The 24,286-nt window shown below is 48.0% G+C and overlaps 1 protein-coding gene across 1 annotated transcript; it reads left to right on the forward strand.

The window, feature by feature from the left end:
* The first annotated feature begins 1,274 nt into the window (after nt 1-1,274).
* Nucleotides 1,275-22,762, forward strand: DYNLL2 (dynein light chain LC8-type 2). Its single transcript, XM_063954805.1, has 3 exons — nt 1,275-1,399; nt 21,926-22,064; nt 22,299-22,762. The coding sequence occupies exons 2-3, from the start codon at nt 21,933-21,935 to the stop codon at nt 22,434-22,436; spliced, it is 270 nt and encodes an 89-aa protein (XP_063810875.1). The 5' UTR covers nt 1,275-1,399; nt 21,926-21,932; the 3' UTR covers nt 22,437-22,762.
* Nucleotides 22,763-24,286: the final 1,524 nt, after the last annotated feature.

Consider the following 24,286-nt stretch of genomic DNA (forward strand, 5'->3'; position numbering starts at 1 on the left):
CCCCTTTACTAAGACCCCCTGGTACCAATGAGGAGACTTTGAGTCCTTGTGGAGGAGCTGCGCGTCCCTGGGAATGCTGCCTGTATGAGCTGCAGAGGAAAATAGCGCTGGAGAGCTGTAGGATTCGCTCTGAGTGAAGCCCTGCCCCCTGTAATGGCGCGCGGCTTCCTGCATTTTTTATACTGGCCCTGAGGGGGAAAAAATGTCTAACCAAGAGTTAAAACCCCTGTTAGTATGTTGTGGCCAGTGTGGGCATCAGCGGAGGCTCAGCGTGCACCTCACAGCGGGACACACCGCCAGCGTGTGTCTGTCTGAGCCACCTGAAGCGTAGCCTGCAGTCAGAGCTGCGCTCCAGCCCTTGTGCCGTCATTCCTGCCGGCACCCCGCTAACCAGGACGCCGGCGTTGTACTCACCACTCTTCATCTTCTGGCTCTTTTAGGGGGTGGCGGCGTGCTGCGGGAGGGTACACTGCGCCGTGATGTGGCTTGCGAATGACTCCCTCAGGAGCTCAGTGTCCTGTCAGCAGAGAAACGGGACCATTAACTCTAAGGAAGCCCCCCTAAATCCCACAAAGCAGTCAGGCTGTTGCCAAACAGTCCTGACTGAAAATAACAAACATTTAAAATAAAAGTAGAAAACTCTTCAGGAGCTCTCCAAAGCATGACGGGCTCCTCCGGCCACATTTTCTAAACTGAGTCTGGTAGGAGGGGCATAGAGGGAGGAGCCAGTGCACACTATTGATTTCTTAAAGTGCCCAAGGGTCCTAGTGGACCCGTCTATACCCCATGGTACTAATGTGGACCCCAGTATCCTCTAGGACGTAAGAGAAAAAATTTTTATACTGAAATGTAAACAAATTTACATATGTATTCACGTAAATATATTTGTCTTGATCAGATAAACTAAGCATAAATTCGCACTAATAATAAATGCAGTTTTATTATTTGGTGCAAAAATCAAATGGTGACGATCAGAAAATAGATACTTGCCACAAACGGACGCAATGAAAATACTGCGTCAGTATGTATTGCAGATGAGCCCCCATGTGCACAGACTAGGGCAGCCTAGTAGCGAGCAGGTGAGTGAGGGCTGGTTGGTGATGTACTGTGTGTGAGTGAGCGGCGCTGGCTGCTGGGGGTGTTCTATCTATCCCACTGTAATAGTCGGAAGCGCAGCAACTCTCTCTCACAGCATTGTGGGATGAAATAAGATGTGAGCAGAGGAGAGCGAGGGGAAAGTGCCCGCAGTGCTCCACCAATAGCGGGAGCGGTTGGCTGAGCTGCTGCAGGGGGAGGCGCCGCTATTTCAGACGGGCAGAAGGAGTCAGAGGATCGCTGCTGATCGGGTCTGGAGAGAGAGCGAGCTTGCAGCAGAGTGGCTTGATTTACACTGTGAGAGGTGAGTGAGCACTCGGACGCGTACTGATTGCCCGCTGCTGACTGATACACTGTGTGCGCGGTTTATGTAGAATGCCCGTGGTAAGGGCTGGGCGGTAACTTGTATGGCGTGGGTGGAGGTGGTGCTGTACGCAGGGAGGTAGGTGGGTGGGTGTCCTCTCCGTGGGCTGCAGGTCCGAGCTGTTACGTTGCAGTGCTACTGCTGCTGAGGGGCATTGGGTGACGTGAAGGCCACTTGGTTAGCAGGTGAGCGGTGATGGCACTAGGTGTGAGCTACACAATCCTAGTTCCATGGTGGCTGACCACTCAGCATTGTAGTGCTGCTGGTCCTAATGCCCGGGGACTGATGCTACAACTTCTGTGTCCTTCTACATATGATAGAAAAGCTCCTAGTGTGGGGTAATCGGAGCCTCTATCCTTTACTACAGGGAGTGTCAGTGTGCTCCCATACCTTGCTGTGTGTCAGCGCTCCTTCATGTCATGGAATTGATAACTGTTCTTTATGTAGTCTTTCTGTTCACAGCTGGTCTGGCACTGACCTATAACTGTGTACATTATAGTGCTCCAAACATCACCTGTTGTACATGGGACCAGCCCTATCAAACCGCTACATCCTCTGCATTCTAGAAGCAGCGTATTCGATGCTGCGTTTATTGAGTGAAATTTGTTCTGTCTCTTACTACCACTTTTATTCTGATTCCTGTGAGAAAAGGCTTCTCTTGTAGGTCGATAAAGAGATGCTGAGTATGGGGTTTCCATCTGTCAGCGTGACTATTGTGGCTGCTAGTTATCTACTCAGTTTATGTAGTAATCCCAGGCCTTTAGATCATGCTGTGCATATGACTTGGTAACTAAGAACCGTGCAATGAAATCTTGTTGGTTTAATCAAACAAGACCAAAAAAAACCACAAATGCATATATTTGTGTGTTGTGGTCTAAAGCTGGGTACACAGTCATGTTAATTAAGGTTGGAATAATAATGTTCTGTCCTTCATTAGCATACTACAGGTACAGCACATCAAACCCGAAAACATTTCTAGCGGCTGCGGGCACCCGTTTATCAGGCATACACACCATGCGCCATTGTGAACAATATGTTGGTCCGATAACCTTTAGTGGATGACATATCGCTTGCTATGTATCCAGCTTTAGTCAATCAAACACTGCTCATTTATTGATTAAAAAATAATTCTTCAAGCTTGCATGATGGACATGCCAAATGTCTACTTGACTTAAGGCAACAATTCACTGCTGCTGAGCCACATGTTTTGAGTACTGTGATGAAACTACAAATCCCAGCATGCCTTGCTACAGCTTTACAGTTAGGCCATGTTGGAATGTGTATTTCCACAGCAGGTGGTGTGCCACATGTTGCCTACCCATGGTGTAGCTGAAAGTCCTGTTGAAGCCTTTTATACTTTGCAGTGTAGGGTCTATTCATGTACAAAATTAAATTGCTACTAGATAAAATATATGTATGTAGCCATTCAGGAGAACTTACCTGTCCAGCAAGGTCCCCTCTGTAGTCGCAGCAAGCAGTGTGAAGACTGACTGACTGACTGACCGATCTGGAGTTCGGTAAGCCTTCACACTGCGCATGTACTTTGTGTGCCAGAATCTGATCATGGGGTCTATTCATACAGAAAACGAAAACAGAATTGCTACTTATCACTATACATCACATCGCTTCGATGCGATGTATAGCTGTAATAAGTAGCAATTCATGTACTCACCCTTCCGACGATGCGCTGCGGTGTCTTGGGCTCCTGCGGTGAGGTCATCTCCAGCGGTCCTTCCCAGCGATGCGCGGGGTACAGCGGCGGGTCCCTTTGCGCATGCGCAGGGTGTTGACCTCCCGGCAGGCCGCAGTGGTTGCTGGGAGGTCGGGGGCGGAGCCAGCGCAAGGTGCCGATCAGGGAAGCAATGAGCTTCCCTGATGTCTCCGCACTACAGTTCAGGTTACGCCGTCCTGAGATGGCGAACCTGAACTCCGCACCTTCATGAATCGCACTCACCATACAAAGGTATGGTGATACGATTCAGGCACAGAGCGGGGGTACCGCTGGAGAAGTCAGACTTCTCCACGGTAACCGGCTCTGTGAATTGCAGTAGGCAGAGAAAAGCCCTGTTTAACGCAAAACAGGGCTTTTCTCTGCTGCATGAATAGACCCCCATGTCACAGGGATGATGCTGGACTCAAGGGACTGAGAAGAGCAGTAAACCTCACTGCTCCTCTCCCACTACAGAAGTACTGTTCATATTGTTACATAGGGAAGCAATTCTACCACTAATCAGGGGGAACTGCTGGAGAAATCTAAGATTTTCATTATCATGAATAGAGGCTTGTTTATCTGACCTATTTGATGTATTAAGTTGCTCATGCACCTAAAGAACATCTGTCCTAGAGCTAGTTGGAATGAAAGTCTGGTAATTTATGTAGGGAAATGGCAATCGACCACTTGCTCCCAAATACTGGAAAATGGATGAAAGATTGTTCAGACAAAGGGGAATATTCAGTTAGCTGCATAATACCATTTCTCTAACGTCCTAGTGGATGCTGGGAACTCCGTAAGGACCATGGGGAATAGCGGGCTCCGAAGGAGGCTGGGCACTCTAGAAAGATCTTAGACTACCTGGTGTGCACTGGCTCCTCCCACTATGACCCTCCTCCAAGCCTCAGTTAGATTTCGTGCCCGGCCGAGGTTGGATGCACACTAGGGGCTCTCCTGAGCTCTTAGAAAGTTATAGTCTTAGACCATTAGCTCCAGAGGGATCGACCGCAGGCCCAGCCTTGATGTTCGGTCCCGGAGCCGCGTCGCCGTCCCCCTTACAGAGCCAGAAGCAAGAAGATGGTCCGGAAAATCGGCGGCATGAAGACTCTGTCTTCACCAAGGTAGCGCACAGCACTGCAGCTGTGCGCCATTGCTCCTCTCACACACTTCACACTCCGGTCACTGAGGGTGCAGGGCGCTGGGGGGGGCGCCCTGAGGCAGCAATAAAAACACCTTGGCTGGCTAAAATACCTCAATATATGGCCCCAGGGGCTATATATGAGGTAAATACCCCTGCCAGAATTCCATAAAAAACGGGAGAATAGGCCGCGAAAAAGGGGCGGAGCCTATCTCCTCAGCACACTGGCGCCATTTTTCCCTCACAGCTCGGCTGGAGGGAAGCTCCCTGGCTCTTCCCTGCAATTCTACAGTACAGTAAGAGGGAAAAGAGAGGGGGGGCATTAAAATTGGCACTGTAAACAGTATATTATATAAAAGCTATTAGGGACATAACTCAGTTAGTCCCTGTATATATATAGCGCTCTGGTGTGTGCTGGCATACTCTTACTCTGTCCCCCCAAAGGGCTTTTGTGGGTCCTGTCCTCATTTAGAGCATTCCCTGTGTGTCTGCGGTGTGTCGGTACGGCTGTGTCGACATGTTGAATGAGGAGGCTTATATGGTGACAGAACAGAGGCCGATATATGTGATGTCGCCCCCTGTGGGGCCGACACCAGAGTGGATGGATAGGTGAAAGGTATTAACCGACAGTGTCAACTCCTTACATAAAAGGGTGGATGACGTAACAGCTGTGGGACAGCCGGCTTCGCAGCCCGCGCCTGCCCAGGCGTCTCAAAGGCCATCAGGGGCTCAAAAACGCTCGCTCTCTCAGATGGCAGACACAGATGTCGACACGGAGTCTGACTCCAGTGTCGACAAGGTGGAGACATATACACAATCCACTAGGAACATCCGTGACGTGATCCCGGCAATAAAAAATGTGTTATACATTTCTGACTTTAACCCAAGCACCTCTAAAAATGGGTTTTAGGTTTGGGGAGAAAAAACAGGCAGTGTTTTGTTCCCCCATCAGATGAATAAATGAAGTGTGTGAAAGCGTGGGTTCCCCCGTTAAGAAACTGGTAATTTATAAAAAGTTACTGATGGCGTACCCTTTCCCGCCAGGTGGATAAGTTACGCTGGGAGATATCCCCTAGGGTGGATAAGGCGCTCACACGTTTGTCAAAAAAGGTGGCACTGCCGTCTTAGGATACGGCCACTTTAATAGGTACCTGTTGATAAAAAACAGGAGGCTATCCTGAAGTCTGTATTTACACACTCAGGTACTAGACTGAGACCTGCAGATAGTGCTGCTGCAGCGTGGTCGGTGACCCTGTCAAACAGGGATACTAGTTGGCAAACATAAAAACATATTAAAGACGTCGTCTTATATATGGGGGATGCACAGAGGGATATTTTGCCGGCTGGCATCCAAAATAAATGTAATGACCATTCTGTCAGGAGGGTATTAGAGACCTGTCACTGGACAGGTGATGCTGACTTAAAAAGCGCATAGAGAGCCTTATAAGGGTGAGGAATTATTTGGGGATGGTCTCTGGGACCTCGTATCCACAGCAACTGCTGGGAAGAAATAATTTTACCTCAGGTTTCCTCACAGACAAAGGTACAGTCCTTTCGGCTTCAGAAAAGCAAGCAGGTCAAATGGCGCTTCCTTTCTGTACAGAGACAAGGGTAGAGGGAAAAAAGCTGCACCAGTCAGCCTGTTCCCAGAATCAAGATTCTTCCCCCGCCTCCTGTGAGGCCACACCATGACGCGGGTGCTCCACAGGTGTAGCCAGGTACGGTGGGGGGCCGTCTCAAAAATTTCAGCAATTAGTGGGCTCGCTCACAGGTGGATCCCTGTTTCTTTCAAGTAGTATTTCAGGGGTACAAGCTGGAATTCGAGATGTCTCCCCCCAGCCGTTTCCTAAAATATGCCTTGCTGACAACTCCCTCAGGCAGGGAGGCTGTACTAGAGGCAATTAATAAGCGGTATTCCCAGCAGGTAATACTCAAGGTGCCCCTACTTCAACAAGGACGGGGTTACTATTCCACACGGGTTGGGGTACCGAAACCGCATGGTTCGGTGTGACCCATTTTATATTTAAAATCCTTGAACACAAAAATTCAAGTTCAAGATGGAATCGCTCAGGGCGGTTATTCCAAGCCTGGACGAGGGGGATTACATGGTATCCTGGGACATCAAGGATGCTTACCTGCATGTCCCCATTTACCATCCTCGCCAGGAGTACCTCAGATTTGTGGTACAGGATTACCATTACCAAGTCCAGACACTGCCGTTTGGACTGTACATGGCACCGAGGGTGTTTTATCAAGGTAATGGCCGAAATGTTGATACTCCTTCAAAAAAAGGGAGTTGTAATTATCCCGTACTTGGACAATCTCGTTATAAGGGCGAGGTCCAAGGAGCAGTTGGTAGTCGGGGTAGCACTATTTTGGAAAGTGCTACAACAGCATGGTTGGATTCTAAACAGTCCAAAGTCACAGCTGGTTCCTATGACGCGTCTACTGTTCCTGGGGATGGTTCTGGACATAAACCAGAAATAGTGTTTCTCCCGGAGGAGAAAGCCAAGGAGTTGTCATCTCTAGTCAGAGACCTCCTGAAGCCAAAATAGGTAGCGGTGCATCATTGCACGCGAGTCCTGGGAAAAATGGTAGCTTCCTACGAAGCAATCCCATTAGGCAGGTTCCATACAAGAACTTTTCAGAGGGACCTGTTGGACAAGTGGTCCGGATCGCATCTTCCGATGCATAGGCTGATAACCCTGTCTCCAAGGACCAGGGTATCTCTACTGTGGTGGCTGCAGAGTGCCTATCTTCAAGAGGGCCGCAGGTTCGGCATACAGGACTAGGTCCTAGTGACCATGGATTCCAGCCTTTGAGGCTGGGAGGCAGTCACACAGGGAAGAAATTTCCAGGGACTTTGGTCAAGTCAGGTTATTTCCCTACACATAAATATTCTGGACCTGAGGGCCATTTACAATGCCCTGAGGCAGGCAAGGCCTCTGCTTCAAAACCAGCCGGTACTGATCCAATCAGACAACATCACGGCAGTCGCCCATGTAAACCAACAGGGCGGCACAAGAAGCAGGATGGCGATGGCAGAAGCCACAAGGATTCTCCGATAGGCGGAAAATCATGTGTTAGCACTGTCAGCAGTGTTCATTCCCGGAGTGGACAACTGGGAAGCAGATCTTCTCAACAGACACGACCTCCACCCGGGAGAATGGGGACTTCCTCCAGAAGTCTTCCAATAGGATTGTACACCATTGGGAAAGGCCACAGGTGGACATGATGGCGTCCCGCCTCAACAAAAAGCTATAAAAGATATTGCACCGGGTCAAGGGACCCTCAGGCGATAGCTATGGACGCTCTGGTAACACCGTGGGTGTACCAGTCGGTTTATGTGTTCTCCCCTCTGCCTCTCATACCAAAGGTACTGAGAATAATAAGAAGGCGAGGAGTAAGAACGATACTCGTGGATGGCCAAGAAGAGCTTGGTACCCAGAACTTCAAGAATTTATATCAGAGGACCCATGGCCTCTGCCACTCAGACAGGACCTGCGGCAGCAGGGGCCCTGTCTGTTCCAAGACTTACCGCGGCTGCGTTTGTCGGCATGGCGGTTGAACGCCGGATCCTGAAGGAAAAGGGCATTCCGGAGGAAGTCAGTCCTACGCTTACTAAAGCCAGGAAAGAGGTTACAGCAACTCATTATCACCGCATATGGCGAAAATATGTTACATGGTGTGAGGCCGAAAGGGCCCCAACAGAGGAATTTCAACTAGGTCGATTTCTGCATTTCCTGCAAGCAGGAGTGACTATGGGCCTTAAATTGGGTTCCATTAAGGTACAGATCTCGGCTCTGTCGATTTTCTTTCAAAAAGAACTAGCTTCAGTACCTGAAGTTCAGACATTTATAAAAGGAGTGCTGCAGAGTCAGCCCCCGTTTGTGCCTCCTGTGGCACCTTGGGATCTCAACGTGGTGTTGAGTTTCTTAAAATCACATTGGTTTGAACCACTAAAAACCGTGGATCTGAAATATCTCACGTGGAAGGTGGTTATGTTATTGGCCTTGGCTTCTGCCAGGCGAGTATCAAAGTTGGCGGCTTTGTCTTGTAAAAGCCCTTATTTGATTTTCCATATGGATAGGGCAGAATTGAGGACTCGTCCCCAGTTTCTCCCAAAGGTGGTGTCAGCGTTTCACCTGAACCAGCCTATTGTGGTGCCTAGGCTACTAGGGACTTGGAGGACTCCAAGTTGCTAGACGTTGTCAGGGCACTGAAAATATATGTTTCCAGAACGGCTAGAGTCAGAAAATCTGACTCGCTGTTTATCCTATATGCACCTAACAAGCTGGGTGCTCCTGCTTCTAAGCAGACTATTGCTCGTTGGATTTGTAGTACAATTCAGCTTGCACATACTGTGGCAGGCCTGCCACAGCCAAAATCTGTCAATGCCCATTCCACAAGGAAGGTGGGCTCATCTTGGGCGGCTGCCCGAGAGGTCTCGGCTTTACAACTTTGCCGAGCAGCTACTTGGTCAGGGGCAAACACGTTTGCAAAATTCTACAAATTTGATACCCTGGCTGAGGAGGACCTGGAGTTCTCTCATTCAGTGCTGCAGAGTCATCCGCACTCTCCCGCCCGTTTGGGAGCTTTGGTATAATCCCCATGGTCCTTACGGAGTTCCCAGCATCCACTAGGACGTTAGAGAAAATAAGAATTTACTCACCGGTAATTCTATTTCTCGTAGTCCGTAGTGGATGCTGGGCGCCCATCCCAAGTGCGGTTTATCTGCAATACTTGTACATAGTTATTGTTAACTAAATCGGGTTATTGTTGAGCCATCTGTTGAGAGGCTCTATTGTTTCATACTGTTAACTGTGTTTCATATCACGAGTTGTACGGTGTGATTGGTGTGGCTGGTATGAGTCTTACCCGGGATTCAAAATCCTTCCTTATTGTGTACGCTCGTCCGGGCACAGTACCTAACTGAGGCTTGGAGGAGGGTCATAGTGGGAGGAGCCAGTGCACACCAGGTAGTCTAAGATCTTTCTAGAGTGCCCAGCCTCCTTCGGAGCCCGCTATTCCCCATGGTCCTTACGGAGTTCCCAGCATCCACTACGGACTACGAGAAATAGAATTACCGGTGAGTAAATTCTTATTTTTCTCTGACTTCCTAAGTGGATGCTGGGACTCCGTAAGGACCATGGGGAATAGCGGCTCCGCAGGAGACTGAGCACAACTATAAAGAAAGCTTTAGGTCTAACTGGTGTGCACTGGCTCCTCCCACCATGACCCTCCTCCAGACTTCAGTTAGAATCTTGTGCCCGGCTGAGCTGGATGCACACTAGGGGCTCTCCTGAGCTCCTAGAAAGAAAGTATATTTTAGGTTTTTTATTTTACAGTGAGATCTGCTGGCAACAGACTCACTGCAGCGAGGGACTAAGGGGAGAAGAAGCGAACCTACCTAACTGGTGGTAGCTTGGGCTTCTTAGGCTACTGGACACCATTAGCTCCAGAGGGATCGAACACAGGACCCGACCTCGATCGTTCGGTCCCGGAGCCGCGCTGCCGGCCTCCTTACAGAGCCAGAAGCAAGAAGTGTTCCGGAAAATCGGCGGCAGAAGACTTCTGTCTTCAACAAGGTAGCGCACAGCACTGCAGCTGTGCGCCATTGCTCCTCATGCACACCTCACACTCCGGTCACTGATGGGTGCAGGGCGCTGGGGGGGGGGCCCTGAGGGCAATATAATACACCTTGGCTGGCAAATCTACACCATATATAGTAAGGAAGGCTATATAGGTGTAAAAATACCCCTGCCAGAATTCCAGAAAAAGCGGGAGAAGTCAGCCGGAAAAGGGGCGGGGCCATCTCCCTCAGCACACTGGCGCCATTTTTCCCTCACCGCTCCGCTGGAAGGACGCTCCCTGGCTCTCCCCTGCAGTGTCAAGCTACATAATGGTAAAAAAGAGAGGGGGGGGCACTAAATTTAGGCTATATATATATATATATATATATATATATATATATATATATATATATATATATATATATATATATATATATATATATCGTCCTAAGTGGATGCTGGGGTTCCTGAAAGGACCATGGGGAATAGCGGCTCCGCAGGAGACAGGGCACAAAAGTAAAGCTTTTACAGGTCAGGTGGTGTGTACTGGCTCCTCCCCCTATGACCCTCCTCCAGACTCCAGTTAGATTTTTGTGCCCGGCCGAGAAGGGTGCAATTCTAGGTGGCTCTCATAAAGAGCTGCTTAGAGAGTTTAGCTTAGGTTTTTTATTTTACAGTGATTCCTGCTGGCAACAGGATCACTGCAACGAGGGACAGAGGGGAGAAGAAGTGAACTCACCTGCGTGCAGGATGGATTGGCTTCTTGGCTACTGGACATGAAGCTCCAGAGGGACGATCACAGGTACAGCCTGGATGGTCACCGGAGCCACGCCGCCGGCCCCCTCACAGATGCTGAAGCAAGAAGAGGTCCAGAATCGGCGGCTGAAGACTCCTGCAGTCTTCTTAAGGTAGCGCACAGCACTGCAGCTGTGCGCCATTTTCCTCTCAGCACACTTCACACGGCAGTCACTGAGGGTGCAGGGCGCTGGGGGGGGGCGCCCTGGGAGGCAAATGTAAACCTTTAAAAAGGCTAAAAATACCTCACATATAGCCCCAGAGGCTATATGGAGATATTTACCCCTGCCTAAATGTACTAAATAGCGGGAGACGAGCCCGCCGAAAAAGGGGCGGGGCCTATCTCCTCAGCACACGGCGCCATTTTCTGTCACAGCTCCGCTGGTCAGGAAGGCTCCCAGGTCTCTCCCCTGCACTGCACTACAGAAACAGGGTATAACAGAGAGGGGGGGCAAAATAAATGGCAATATATTAATATAAAAGCAGCTATAAGGGAGCACTTAATCATAAGGCTATCCCTGTCATATATAGCGCTTTTTGGTGTGTGCTGGCAGACTCTCCCTCTGTCTCCCCAAAGGGCTAGTGGGTCCTGTCTTCGTATAGAGCATTCCCTGTGTCTGCTGTGTGTCGGTACGTGTGTGTCGACATGTATGAGGACGTTATTGGTGTGGAGGCGGAGCAATTGCCAAATATGAGGATGTCACCTCCTAGGGGGTCGACACCAGAATGGATGCCTTTATTTGTGGAATTACGGGATAGCGTCAACTCGCTTAAGCAGTCGTTTGCCGACATGAGGCGGCCGGACACTCAATTAGTGCCTGTCCAGGCGCCTCAAACACCGTCAGGGGCTGTAAAACGCCCCTTGCCTCAGTCGGTCGACACAGACCCAGACACAGGCACTGATTCCGGTGGTGAAGGTGACGAATCAACCGTATTTTCCAGTAGGGCCACACGTTATATGATTTTGGCAATAAAGGAGATGTTACATTTAGCTGATACTACAGGTACCACTAAACAGGGTATTATGTGGGGTGTGAAAAAACTACCAGTAGTTTTTACCGAATCAGAAGAATTAAATGACGTGTGTGATGAAGCGTGGGGTGCCCCGATAAAAAACTGCTAATTTCAAAGAAGTTATTGGCTTTATACCCTTTCCCGCCAGAGGTTAGGGAGCGCTGGGAAACACCTCCTAGGGTGGACAAAGCGCTAACACGCTTATCAAAACAAGTGGCGTTACCCTCTCCTGAGACGGCCGCACTTAAAGATCCATCAGATAGGAGGATGGAAAATATCCAAAAAGGTATATACACACATGCAGGTGTTATACTACGACCAGCTATTGCGACTGCCTGGATGTGCAGTGCTGGGGTAGTTTGGTCAGAGTCCCTGATCGAAAATATTGATACCCTGGACAGGGACAATATTTTACTGTCGTTAGAACAAATAAAGGATGCATTTCTTTATATGCGTGATGCACAGAGAGATATCTGCACACTGGCATCACGGGTAAGTGCTATGTCCATTTCGGCCAGAAGAGCTTTATGGACACGACAGTGGACAGGCGATGCGTAGAGGAGTTATTTGGGGTCGGTCTATCGGATTTGGTGGCCACGGCTACGGCCGGGAAATCCACCTTTCTACCTCAAGTCACTCCCCAACAGAAAAAGGCACCGACCTTTCAACCGCAGCCCTTTCGTTCCTTTAAAAATAAGAGAGCAAAGGGCTATTCATATCTGCCACGAGGCAGAGGACGAGGGAAGAGACAGCAACAGGCAGCTCCTTCCCAGGAACAGAAGCCCTCCCCGGCTTCTACAAAAGCCTCAGCATGACGCTGGGGCTTCGCAAGCGGACTCGGGGGCGGTAGGCGGTCGTCTCAAGAATTACAGCGCGCAGTGGGCTCACTCGCAGGTAAATCCCTGGATCCTGCAGATAATATCTCAGGGGTACAGGTTGAAATTAGAGACAGAGCCACCTCGCCGTTTCCTGAAGTCTGCTTTACCAACGTCCCCCTCAGAAAGGGAGACGGTTTTGGAAGCCATTCACAAGCTGTATTCTCAGCAGGTGATAGTCAAGGTACCTCTTCTACAACAAGGGAAGGGGTATTATTCCACTCTTTTTGTGGTACCGAAGCCGGATGGCTCGGTAAGGCCTATTCTAAATCTGAAGTCCTTGAACCTGTACATAAAGAAGTTCAAGTTCAAGATGGAGTCACTCAGAGCAGTGATAGCGAACCTGGAAGAAGGGGACTTTATGGTATCCTTGGACATCAAGGATGCGTATCTCCACGTTCCAATTACCCCTCACACCAGGGGTACCTCAGGTTCGTTGTACAAAACTGTCACTATCAGTTTCAGACGCTGCCGTTTGGTTTGTCCACGGCATCTCGGGTCTTTACAAAGGTAATGGCCGAGATAATATTTCTTCTTCGAAGAAAAGGCGTATTAATTATCCCATACTTGGACGATCTCCTAATAAGGGCAAGGTCCAGAGAACAGCTAGAGATGGGTTTAGCACTATCTCAAGAGGTGCTAAAGCAGCACGGATGGATTCTGAATATTCCAAAATCCCAATTAATGCCGACAACTCGTCTGCTGTTCCTGGGGATGATTCTGGACACAGTTCAGAAAAAGGTTTTTCTTCCCGAAGAAAAAGCCAAGGAGTTATCTGACCTGGTCAGGAACCTCCTAAAACCAGGAAAGGTGTCTGTACATCAATGCACAAGAGTCCTGGGAAAAAATGGTAGCTTCTTACGAAGCAATCCCTTTCGGCAGATTCCATGCAAAGGGATCTGTTGGACAAATGGTCAGGGTCGCATCTTCAGATGCACCTGCGGATAACCCTGTCGCCGAGGACAAGGGTATCCCTTCTGTGGTGGTTGCAGGAGGCTCATCTATTGGAGGGCCGCAGATTCGGCATGCAGGATTGGATCCTGGTGACCACGGATGCCAGCCTGAGAGGCTGGGGAGCAGTCACACAGGGAAGAAATTTCCAGGGAGTGTGGTCGAGCCTGAAAAAGTCTCTTCACATAAGCATTCTGGAACTAAGAGCAATCTACAATGCTCTAAGCCAGGCGAAACCTCTGCTTCAAGGAAGACCGGTGTTGATCCAGTCGGACAACATCACGGCAGTCGCCCATGTAAACAGACAGGGCGGCACAAGAAGCAGGAGGGCAATGGCAGAAGCTGCCAGGATCCTTCGCTGGGCGGAGAATCACGTGATAGCACTGTCAGCAGTATTCATCCCGGGCGTGGACAACTGGGAAGCAGACTTCCTCAGCAGACACGACCTTCACCCGGGAGAGTGGGGACTTCATCCAGAAGTTTTCCACATGCTATTAAACCGTTGGGTAAAACCAATGGTGGACATGATGGCGTCTCGCCTCAACAAGACACTGGACAGGTATTGCGCCAGGTCAAGAGATCCGCAGGCAATAGCTGTGGACGCGCTGGTAACACATTGGGTGTACCAGTCGGTATAGGTGTTTCCTCCTCTGCCTCTCATACCAAAGGTTTTGAGGATTATACGGCAAAGAGGAGTAAGACTAGTGGCTCCGGATTGGCCAAGAAGGACTTGGTACCCGGAACTTCAAGAGATGGTCACGGACGATCCGTGGCCTCTACTTCTGAGAAGGGACCTGCTTCAGCAGGGTCCTTGTTTTTTTCAAGACTTACCGCGGCTGCGTTTGACGGCATGGCGTTTGAATGCCAGATCCTAAAAGGAAAAGGCATTCCAGAAGAAGTCATTCCTACCTTGATAAAGGCAAGGAAGGAAGTCACCGCGAAGCATTATCGCCGTATTTGGCGAAAATATGTTGCGTGGTGCGAGCAGCGGAGTGCTCCGATGGAGGAATTTCAACTGGGTCGTTTTCCTACATTTCCTGCAATCAGGATTGTCTATGGGTCTCAAATTGGGATCTATTAAGGTTCAAATTTCGGCCCTATCAATATTCTTCCAAAAAGAATTGGCCTCAGTCCCTGAGGTCCAGATTTTTATCAAAGGAGTACTGCATATACAGCCTCCTGTGGTGCCTAAGGTGGCACCGTGGGATCTAAATGTAGTTTTAGATTTCCTCAAATCCAATTGGTTTGAACCACTAAAGAATGTGGATTTGAAATATCTCACATGGAAAGTGACTATGTTACTGGCCCTGGCTTCGGCCGGGAGAGTATCTGAACTGGCGGCTTTGTCTTATAAAAGCCCTTATTTAATTTTCCATTCGACATAGGGCAGAGCTGCGGACGCGTCCGCATTTTCTCCCTAAGGTGGTATCAGCGTTTCACCTGAACCAGCCTCTTGTAGTGCCTGCGGCTACAGACGACTTGAAGGACTCCAAGTTGTTGGACGTTGTCAGAGCCTTAAAAATATACATTTAAAGGACGGCTGGAGTCAGAAAATCTGACTCGCTGTTTATACTGTATGCACCCAACAAGTTGGGTGCACCTGCTTCTAAGCAGTCGATTGCTCGTTGGATTTGTAACAAAATTCAACTTGTACATTCTGTGGCAGGCCTGCCACAGCCTAAATCTGTTAAGGCCCATTCCGCAAGGAAGGTGGGCTCATCTTGGGCGGCTGCCCGAGGGGTCTCGGCATTACAACTCTGCCGAGCAGCTACGTGGTCAGGGGAGAACACGTTTGTAAATTTTTACAAATTTGATACCCTGGCAAAGGAGGACCTGGAGTTCTCTCATTCGGTGCTGCAGAGTCATCCGCACTCTCCCGCCCGTTTGGGAGCTTTGGTATAATCCCCATGGTCCTTTCAGGAACCCCAGCATCCACTTAGGACGATAGAGAAAATAAGAATTTACTTACCGATAATTCTATTTCTCGGAGTCCGTAGTGGATGCTGGGCGCCCATCCCAAGTGCGGATTATCTGCAATACTTGTACATAGTTATTGTTAACTAATTCGGGTTATTGTTTAGGAAGCCATCTTTCAGAGGCTCCTCTGTTATCATACTGTTAACTGGGTTTAGATCACAAGTTGTACGGTGTGATTGGTGTGGCTGGTATGAGTCTTACCCGGGATTCAAAATCCTCCCTTATTGTGTACGCTCGTCCGGGCACAGTACCTAACTGGAGTCTGGAGGAGGGTCATAGGGGGAGGAGCCAGTACACACCACCTGACCTGTAAAAGCTTTACTTTTGTGCCCTGTCTCCTGCGGAGCCGCTATTCCCCATGGTCCTTTCAGGAACCCCAGCATCCACTACGGACTCCGAGAAATAGAATTATCGGTAAGTAAATTCTTATTTTCCTCCATCTGAGGAATTAAATGAAGTGTGTGAAGAAGCGTGGGCTTCCCCCGATAAGAAACTAGTAATTTCTAAGAGGTTACTAATGGCATACCCTTTCCCGCCAGAGGATAGGTCACGTTGGGAAACGTCCCCTAGGGTGGATAAAGCGCTCACACGCTTGTCAAAGAAGGTGGCACTACCGTCTCCGGATACGGCCGCCCTGAAGGAATCTGCTGATAGAAAGCAGGAGGCTATCCTGAAGTTTATATATACACACACAGGTGTTATACTGAGACCAGCTATTGCTTCAGCATGGATGTGCAGTGCTGCAGCTGCGTGGTCAGATTCCCTGTCGGAAAATATTGATACCCTAGAAAGGGACACTATATTGCTAACCGTAGAGCATATTAAAGACGCACTCTTCTACATGAGGGATGCACAGAGGGATATTTGCCGGCTGGCATCTAAAATAAGTGCAATGTCCATTTCTGCCAGGAGAGGGTTATGGACTCGGCAGTGGACAGGAGATGCAGATTCTAAAAGGCACATGGAAGTTTTGCCTTATAAGGGTGAGGAGTTGTTCGGGGATGGTCTCTCGGACCTCGTTTCCACAGCAACAGCTGGGAAGTCTACATTTTTACCCCATGTTCCCTCACAGCCAAAGAAAGCACCGTATTATCAGGTACAGTCCTTTCGGCCCAATAAGGGCAAGCGGGTTAAAGGTGCGTCCTTTCTGCCCAGAGGCAGAGGTAAAAAGCTGCAGCATACAGCCAGTTCCCAGGAGCAAAAGTCCTACCACGCTTCCTCTAAGTCCACAGCATGACGCTGGGGCTCCACAGGCGGAGCCAGGTACGGTGGGGGCCCGTCTCAAAAATTTCAGCTATCGGTGGGCTCGCTCACGGGTGGATCCCTGGATCTTTCAAGTAGTATCTCAGGGGTACAAGCTGGAATTCGAGACGTCTCCCCCCCCCCCCCCCCCCCCCCCCCCCCCCCCCGCCGTTTCCTCAAATCTGCCTTGCCAACAACTCCCTCAGGCAGGTAGGTAGTGTTAGAGGCAATTCACAAGCTGTATTCCCAGCAGGTGATAGTAAAGGTGCCCCTACTTCAACAAGGACGGGGTTACTATTCCACAGTTTGTGGTACCGAAACCGGACGGTTCGGTGAGACCCATTTTAAATTTGAAATCCTTTAACACATATATATAAAAAAATTCAAGTTCAAGATGGAATCGCTCAGGGCGGTTATTGCAAGCCTGGACGAGGGGGATTACATGGTATCACTGGACATCAAGGATGCTTACCTGCATGTCCCCATTTACCATCCTCACCAGGAGTACCTCAGATTTGTGGTACAGGATTGTAATTACCAATTCCAGACGATGCCGTTCGGTCTATCCACGGCTCCGAGGGTCTTTACCAAGGTAATGGCCGAAATGATGATACTCCTTCGAAAGAAGGGAGTTTTAATTATCCCGTACTTGGACGATCTCCTGATAAAGGCGAGGTCCAGGGAGCAGTTGTTGGTCGGGGTAGCACTATCTCGGGAGGTGCTACAACAGCACGGCTGGATTCTAAATATTCCAAAGTCACAGCTGGTCCCTACGACACATCTACTGTTCCTGGGGATGGTTCTGGACACAGAACAGAAAAAAGTGTTTCTCCCGGAGGAGAAGGCCAAGGAGCTGTCATCTCTAGTCAGAGGCCTCCTAAAACCAAAACAGGTGTCGGTGCATCACTGCACGCGGATCTTGGGAAAGATGGTAGCTTCCTACGAAGCAATTCCATTCGGCAGGTTCCATGCAAGAACCTTTCAGTGGGACCTGTTGGACAAGTGGTCCGGATCGCATCTTCAGATGCATCAGCTGATAACCCTGTCTCCAAGGACCAGGGTGTCTCTTCTGTGGTGGCTGCAGAGTGCTCATCTTCAAGAGGGCCGCAGATTCGGCATACAGGACTGGGTCCTGGTGACCACGGATGCCAGCCTTCGAGGCTGGGGGGCAGTCACACAGGGAAGAAACTTCCAAGGACTATGGTCAAGTCAGGAGACTTCCCTGCACATAAATATTCTGGAGCTGAGGGCCATTTACAATGCCCTAAGTCAGGCAAAACCCCTGCTTCAAAACCAGCCGGTACTGATCCAGTCAGACAACATCACGGCGGTCGCCCATGTAAACCGACAGGGCGGCACGAGAAGCAGGACAGCGATGGCAGAAGCCACAAGGGTTCTCCGATGGGCGGAAAATCACGTGTTAGCACGGTCAGCAGTGTTCATTCCGGGAGTGGACAACTGGGAAGCAGACTTCCTCAGCAGGCACGACCTCCACCCGGGAGAGTGGGGACTTCATCCAGAAGTCTTCTAACTGATTGTAAACCGTTGGGAAAGGCCACAGGTGGACATGATGGCGTCCCGCCTAAACAAAAAGCTAGAAAGATATTGCGCCAGGTCAAGAGACCCGCAAGCGATAGCTGTGGACGCTCTAGTGACACCGTGGGTATTCCGGTCGGTTTATGTGTTCCCTCCTCTTCCCCCTCATACCAAAGGTACTGAGGATAATAAGGAGAAGAGGAGTAAGAACTATACTCATTGTTCCGGATTGGCCAAGAAGAGCTTGGTACCCGGAACTTCAAGAAATTATGTCAGAGGACCCATGGCCTCTGCCGCTCAGACAGGACCTGCTGCAGCAGGGGCCCTGTCTGTTCCAAGACTTACCGCGGCTGCGTTTGACGGCATGGCGGTTGAACACCGGATCCTGAAGGAAAAGGGCATTCCGGAGGAAGTCATTCCTACGCTGATTAAAGCTAGGAAAGAAGTAACCGCAAACCATTATCACCGCATATGGCGAAAATATGTTGCGTGGTGTGAGGCCAGGAAGGCCCCAACGGAGGAATTTCAGCTGGGCCGTTTCCTGCACTTCCTACAGTCAGGGGTGACTATGGGCCTAAAATTGGGTTCCATTAAGGTCCAGATTTCGGCTCTATCGATTTTCTTCCAGAGAGAACTGGCTTCACTACCTGAAGTTCAGACTTTTGTTAAGGGAGTGCTGCATATTCAGCCCCCTTTTGTGCCTCCAGCGGCACCTTGGGATCTAAACGTGGTGTTGGATTTCCTAAAGTCACATTGGTTTGAGCCACTTAAAACCGTGGAATTGAAATATCTCACGTGGAAAGTGGTCATGTTGTTGGCCTTGGCTTCGGCCAGGCGTGTATCAGAATTGGCGGCTTTGTCATGTAAAAGCCCTTATCTGATTTTCCATATGGATAGGGCAGAATTGAGGACTCGTCCCCAGTTTCTTCCTTAAGTGGTATCTGCTTTTCATCTGAACCAACCTATCGTGGTGCCTGCGGCTACTACAGACTTGGAGGCTTCTAAGTTGTTGGACGTAGTAAGGGCCCTGAATCTGTTTCCAGGACAGCTGGAGTCAGAAAGACTGACTCGCTATTTATCCTGTATGCGCCCAACAAGTTGGGTGCACCTGCTTCAAAGCAGACTATTGCTCGCTGGATCTGTAGTACGATTCTGTTTGTACATTCTGCGGCTGGACTGCCGCATCCTAAATCGGTGAAAGCCCATTCCACGAGGAAGGTGGGCTCTTCTTGGGCGGCTGCCCGAGGGGTCTCGGCTTTACAACTTTGCCGAGCAGCTACTTGGTCGGGGTCAAACACATTTGCTAAATTCTACAAGTTTGACACCCTGGCTGAGGAGGACCTAGAGTTTGCTCATTCGGTGCTGCAGAGTCATCCGCACTCTCCCGCCCGTTTGGGAGCTTTGGTATAATCCCCATGGTCCTTACGGAGTCCCAGCATCCACTTAGGACGTCAGAGAAAATAAGAATTTACTCACCGGTAATTCTATTTCTCGTAGTCCGTAGTGGATGCTGGGCGCCCATCCCAAGTGCGGATTGTCTGCAATACTTGTATATAGTTATTGTTTAACTAAAGGGTTATTGTTGAGCCATCTGTTGAGAGGCTCAGTTATATTTCATACTGTTAACTGGGTATTGTATCACGAGTTATACGGTGTGATTGGTGTGGCTGGTATGAGTCTTACCCGGGATTCTAAATCCTTCCTTATTGTGTCAGCTCTTCCGGGCACAGTATCCTAACTGAAGTCTGGAGGAGGGTCATGGTGGGAGGAGCCAGTGCACACCAGTTAGACCTAAAGCTTTCTTTATAGTTGTGCCCAGTCTCCCGCGGAGCCGCTATTCCCCATGGTCCTTACGGAGTCCCAGCATCCACTACGGACTACGAGAAATAGAATTACCGGTGAGTAAATTCTTATTTTCTTGATAAAGACGGGGCTTTTATTGCGACTTGTAGAAAATAGCTATTCAATTGTCTGTGAAATTACTGGCGATAATTCTCGATAGGTTGTAACACTGATTTCTTTGCTCCACCACTGAGCAGGAGAAAAGCTGTGAAATATCCCTATTTTAATGTAAAAATGCTCTGTCTGATTTGGTTCAGAACACCTGGGACACCTTCCTTACTCGCGCGCGCGTGTGTGTGTGTGTGTGTGTGTGTGTGTGTGTGTGTGTGTGTGTGTGTGTGTGTTTTTTTTTTTTTCTTGCACTTAGAAGCTTTAATTGCACTTTTTAAAACCCCCAAAAAGTTACATTATCAGCCAAAGTGATGGTAACTGGGGTGTAAGATATGGGACCGTTATATTTATTATGATTGGGACAAGTGTTTTTGGGCTTGCAGGTGGGATTAATAGTTTTAATTATTTTTTATTTTTTTTTGTTGCTTAAAATTACCCAAATATATATTTATACCCATTTTTGTGTACCCCTAATTTAAGTAGAGCATTTGGTGTGCACAAAACACTTGCTTTCTAAAATGTGTATAACAGCCATGGGAGTACCCCAAATACTTTCATGACCACTAAAACACCTTCTCTTTTTTTTTTTTTTTTTTTTTCCCCCCCAGACATGTGACCCGGGAATTTGCCTGGTCTAGCAGTTGGTAAATTCCCAGGTCACAGCTCTGTGACCTTAGTCGGGAGCAGGGTCGGGGACCCGGGACTTCTGGGTTGTGTCCTTTCACTCATGCAGTAATCCCAGGTTGATGCGCATTCACGTGCATAAACTCAGGATTTAGCTACATGTCTGAAAGGGGTATAATACACTTCTATACGGTTTTAGCCCATATTAGTTTGGTGTTTTTCTTCTTGGGGGTGGGGGTACAGGCAGACTTCCCCATTCTCACCTACACTTTTCATTGGTTCTGCTGTCAAGAATTATCATGCAGATCCTGTTTTACCATATTTGCAATTGGATAGGTAAACGGGAATTCACATACTGGCGAAAAGCTGCAATTTTGAGAGTTTACTTGTGGCTAATTGAATATCCCCTAAATTGGTTAAATCCATTTGAATTAACAATCTATCTGACCTTTTTTGTCTATTTTCTAGTGTTTGCTGTCACCTAACATTATTAACGTGATAAATGCATGTTGAGATTTATTTTATTTTTTTAACTACATCTGAACAATTAGGGGGATTTCCTTGTCCCGCCGGGGGCTAGCTAATTAGCCCCGAGGCTTATCGGGGGATTTTGTTTCTCCTGCCGCCGGCAGGCGAAGCAGAATCCCCAGAAACAGCCGTTTTCGTCCGAAAACGGAGGTGTTTCACGCAAACGCACAGGTTTCACTGAACCTGTGTGTTTTTTGGAGAAGGGGGTGTGGTCTCCTTTTTTTTTTTTTTTTTTAATTTGTATTTTCCCCAGGGCGATCCATATGTATGTATGAAAAATCGGTGAAACATCAGAAAAATGCCTGTCTTTTGGAACCAATGTTTTGCCGGGGATAATTGGATATCTCCCCCCCCCCCCCCCCCCCCCCTCTTAGCAGGGTATGGACTGCTGACTAGAATTAATACTAATAAAAGTAGTATGCGGTTTTCACATTTGCTAAACAGCACAAAGTACTCTTATTTGGGGTGAAAATTGTCAAAATGCTAAGTGTTATTTAAAATTGATTAGTGTTCTTGGGTTTGTGTGACCTGGCTTTTGTTCTCTTCCAGGTGCATCATGTCTGACAGAAAGGCTGTAATCAAGAATGCCGATATGTCCGAGGATATGCAGCAGGATGCTGTGGACTGTGCCACACAGGCTATGGAGAAATATAATATTGAGAAAGACATTGCAGCCTATATCAAGAAGGTACATTGCATGAGCAATTGTGTAGCGGTTGATTGTCGAACTGTTCCAATTTTGTAGTTTCCCAGAATCCTCTGCATTGTACCGAAATGCAAGAGCACCCTGAGATTGTTAGTTGTTATAGCTGGTATGCAATGACTGCTCACCTCTGTACCACTGCTGAATTTTGTCGTCGGAGAAGGCAAATTATAAACTTACTCCATTATTAAAGTGCAACATTATTTTTTTTTATTTCAGGAATTTGACAAGAAATACAACCCAACTTGGCACTGCATTGTTGGCAGAAACTTTGGCAGCTATGTAACGCATGAGACAAAGCACTTCATCTACTTTTATTTGGGCCAGGTTGCAATTCTCCTCTTTAAGTCTGGCTAGTAACAAGGAATGAAAATCATGGACTGTAATGCACTGATGGCTGGAGCCAGGATCCCCTGTAACATGGCTGTGCAGCTGCATGGACTGTATACTATATTTAATGTGTATATGTTGCAGTAAAATGACTTTTGTTTAGTTGCCTGGAGAGAAGGTGGCTTTATTTTGTTTCTTTCCCCATTTTTGTTGTATTGCACTTGGGGAAACTGTAAATGCTTTTCAATGGCCTTTAAACGGGTAGAAAATAAACTGTTCTACATCAAACACCATACCAGTGATGCATATATCTTTTCTTTTTTACTCTATGAAAATAAAACATTATTGCATTATGCTGGTATGATGTGCATAAATCTAAATCCACGGATGGTCTACATTGATCATGTCAGCACAAAGGCTAAGATTCTGGCTTAAGTGTGCAACAATGCAAACTTACAAGGGGGAGGGTTAAATTGTAAAAATGTGACCTAGAAATGAAGGTTGTGTATATTGGGGTGTAATGTTTACAAGTCTGTATCTGTTTTAAAAGTACAGCTGTTTTGCCTTCAAACAAATGCACTTCCAAATAGAACTACTGATCAGAAATGTTTTTCTAATTGATGCAGACTCTTAAAATGAAATTTTTATTTTGCTAATTGTATAAACAAAATCTTAACCACCCTCTGGGCTAAGTAACCATCAAATATTTGGTTTTGTTGCATACTCTAAATTTATCTCTTGCTAGAAGTGCCACAATTTTTCCTGTTTCCAATAGGAATGTGTTGTGCTGTTGCAGTTTAGGAGTGTATATCTCTACATAAACACATACTTTGTAAGTGGTTGGTGGTTCACCACCCTCTTAAGCTGGGTACACACTATAACAACTTGACTGTGCTATTTCATTCAGGTAAGTATACGCACACTTACTGATCGGCCGCTCTATATGTCCATCGTAACAGAACTGCTGTATTTGAATCTGGCTGCCCAGCTGTGACATCAGTCCCTGCAGCCAGTGTGGACCGCCTGTACATACAGCCAGATATGCTGATATATTGGGTGTCTGCTTTGTTGCGGGGCAGATGCGATAAGTCTCGAACCGCTCACGATATAGTGTCCGTTCACTTGAATGGCCAACATATTGCCCAGTCTGTAGCCAGCTTTAGCTGCTCTGAAGATAGAAACCTAGAATTTGACAGCAGATAAGAACCACTTGACCCATCTAAACTACTCCGAAACCCCCCCCCTCTTCTTTTTTTTTTTTTTCTTTTTTTTTTTTTTTTCTGGTTTTACTTTTAGGTATACTCAATCCCTTTTGAACCTTAATTATTTGTGAAGGATATGCGTATGTGTCTATCCCAAGTATGTAACTGTAGATACAGGTGGTATTAATGTGACCACCGGTCAGCAGACCAACCGTCACATGACTTCGCTCCCTCTCTTCCCTCCCAACGCCTGCCCCCTCACTATACCGACAGGATGCTGACTATCATAGGAGTGTACAGTAATTGACACCTATATCTTTAATGGATTTTTTTGCACACTGTTGTGAGTTTATTCTTGTCTTTGATTCAATATTTTTGACATTGACAGTTTAAAGGGGTATAGAATAACTCCAACTGTGTGTCCATGACACCTATAGAGTGGGAGTAGTACCTGTGGCGATGGTCGCCACTGACCCTGCAAAGGGGCTTGCTGTACTCACCCCTCCCCACCAGTATCCCGATGTCGGTATGCTGACAGGCGGTCAGGAGACCATCTGTCAGCCATACTATACCCGTAGAGACTGTAAACATCTTATTCAGGAGACCCTACTTCTATCTTATCAGGCATGCTTGTTTCCATCCTTACAAGCAAGTTAAGAATAAATAAATGTTATT

This window comes from Pseudophryne corroboree, chromosome 2 (genome assembly GCF_028390025.1).
Source record: "Pseudophryne corroboree isolate aPseCor3 chromosome 2, aPseCor3.hap2, whole genome shotgun sequence".
Classification (NCBI taxonomy): Eukaryota; Metazoa; Chordata; class Amphibia; order Anura; family Myobatrachidae; genus Pseudophryne; species Pseudophryne corroboree.

Coding starts and splice junctions, on each gene's coding strand:
- DYNLL2 (XM_063954805.1), top strand. CDS start 21,933: ATGTCTGACAGAAAGGCTGTAATCAAGAATGCCGATATGTCCGAGGAT. Junction 22,065..22,298: donor TTGCAGCCTATATCAAGAAG/GTACATTGCATG, acceptor TTTTTATTTCAG/GAATTTGACAAGAAATACAA.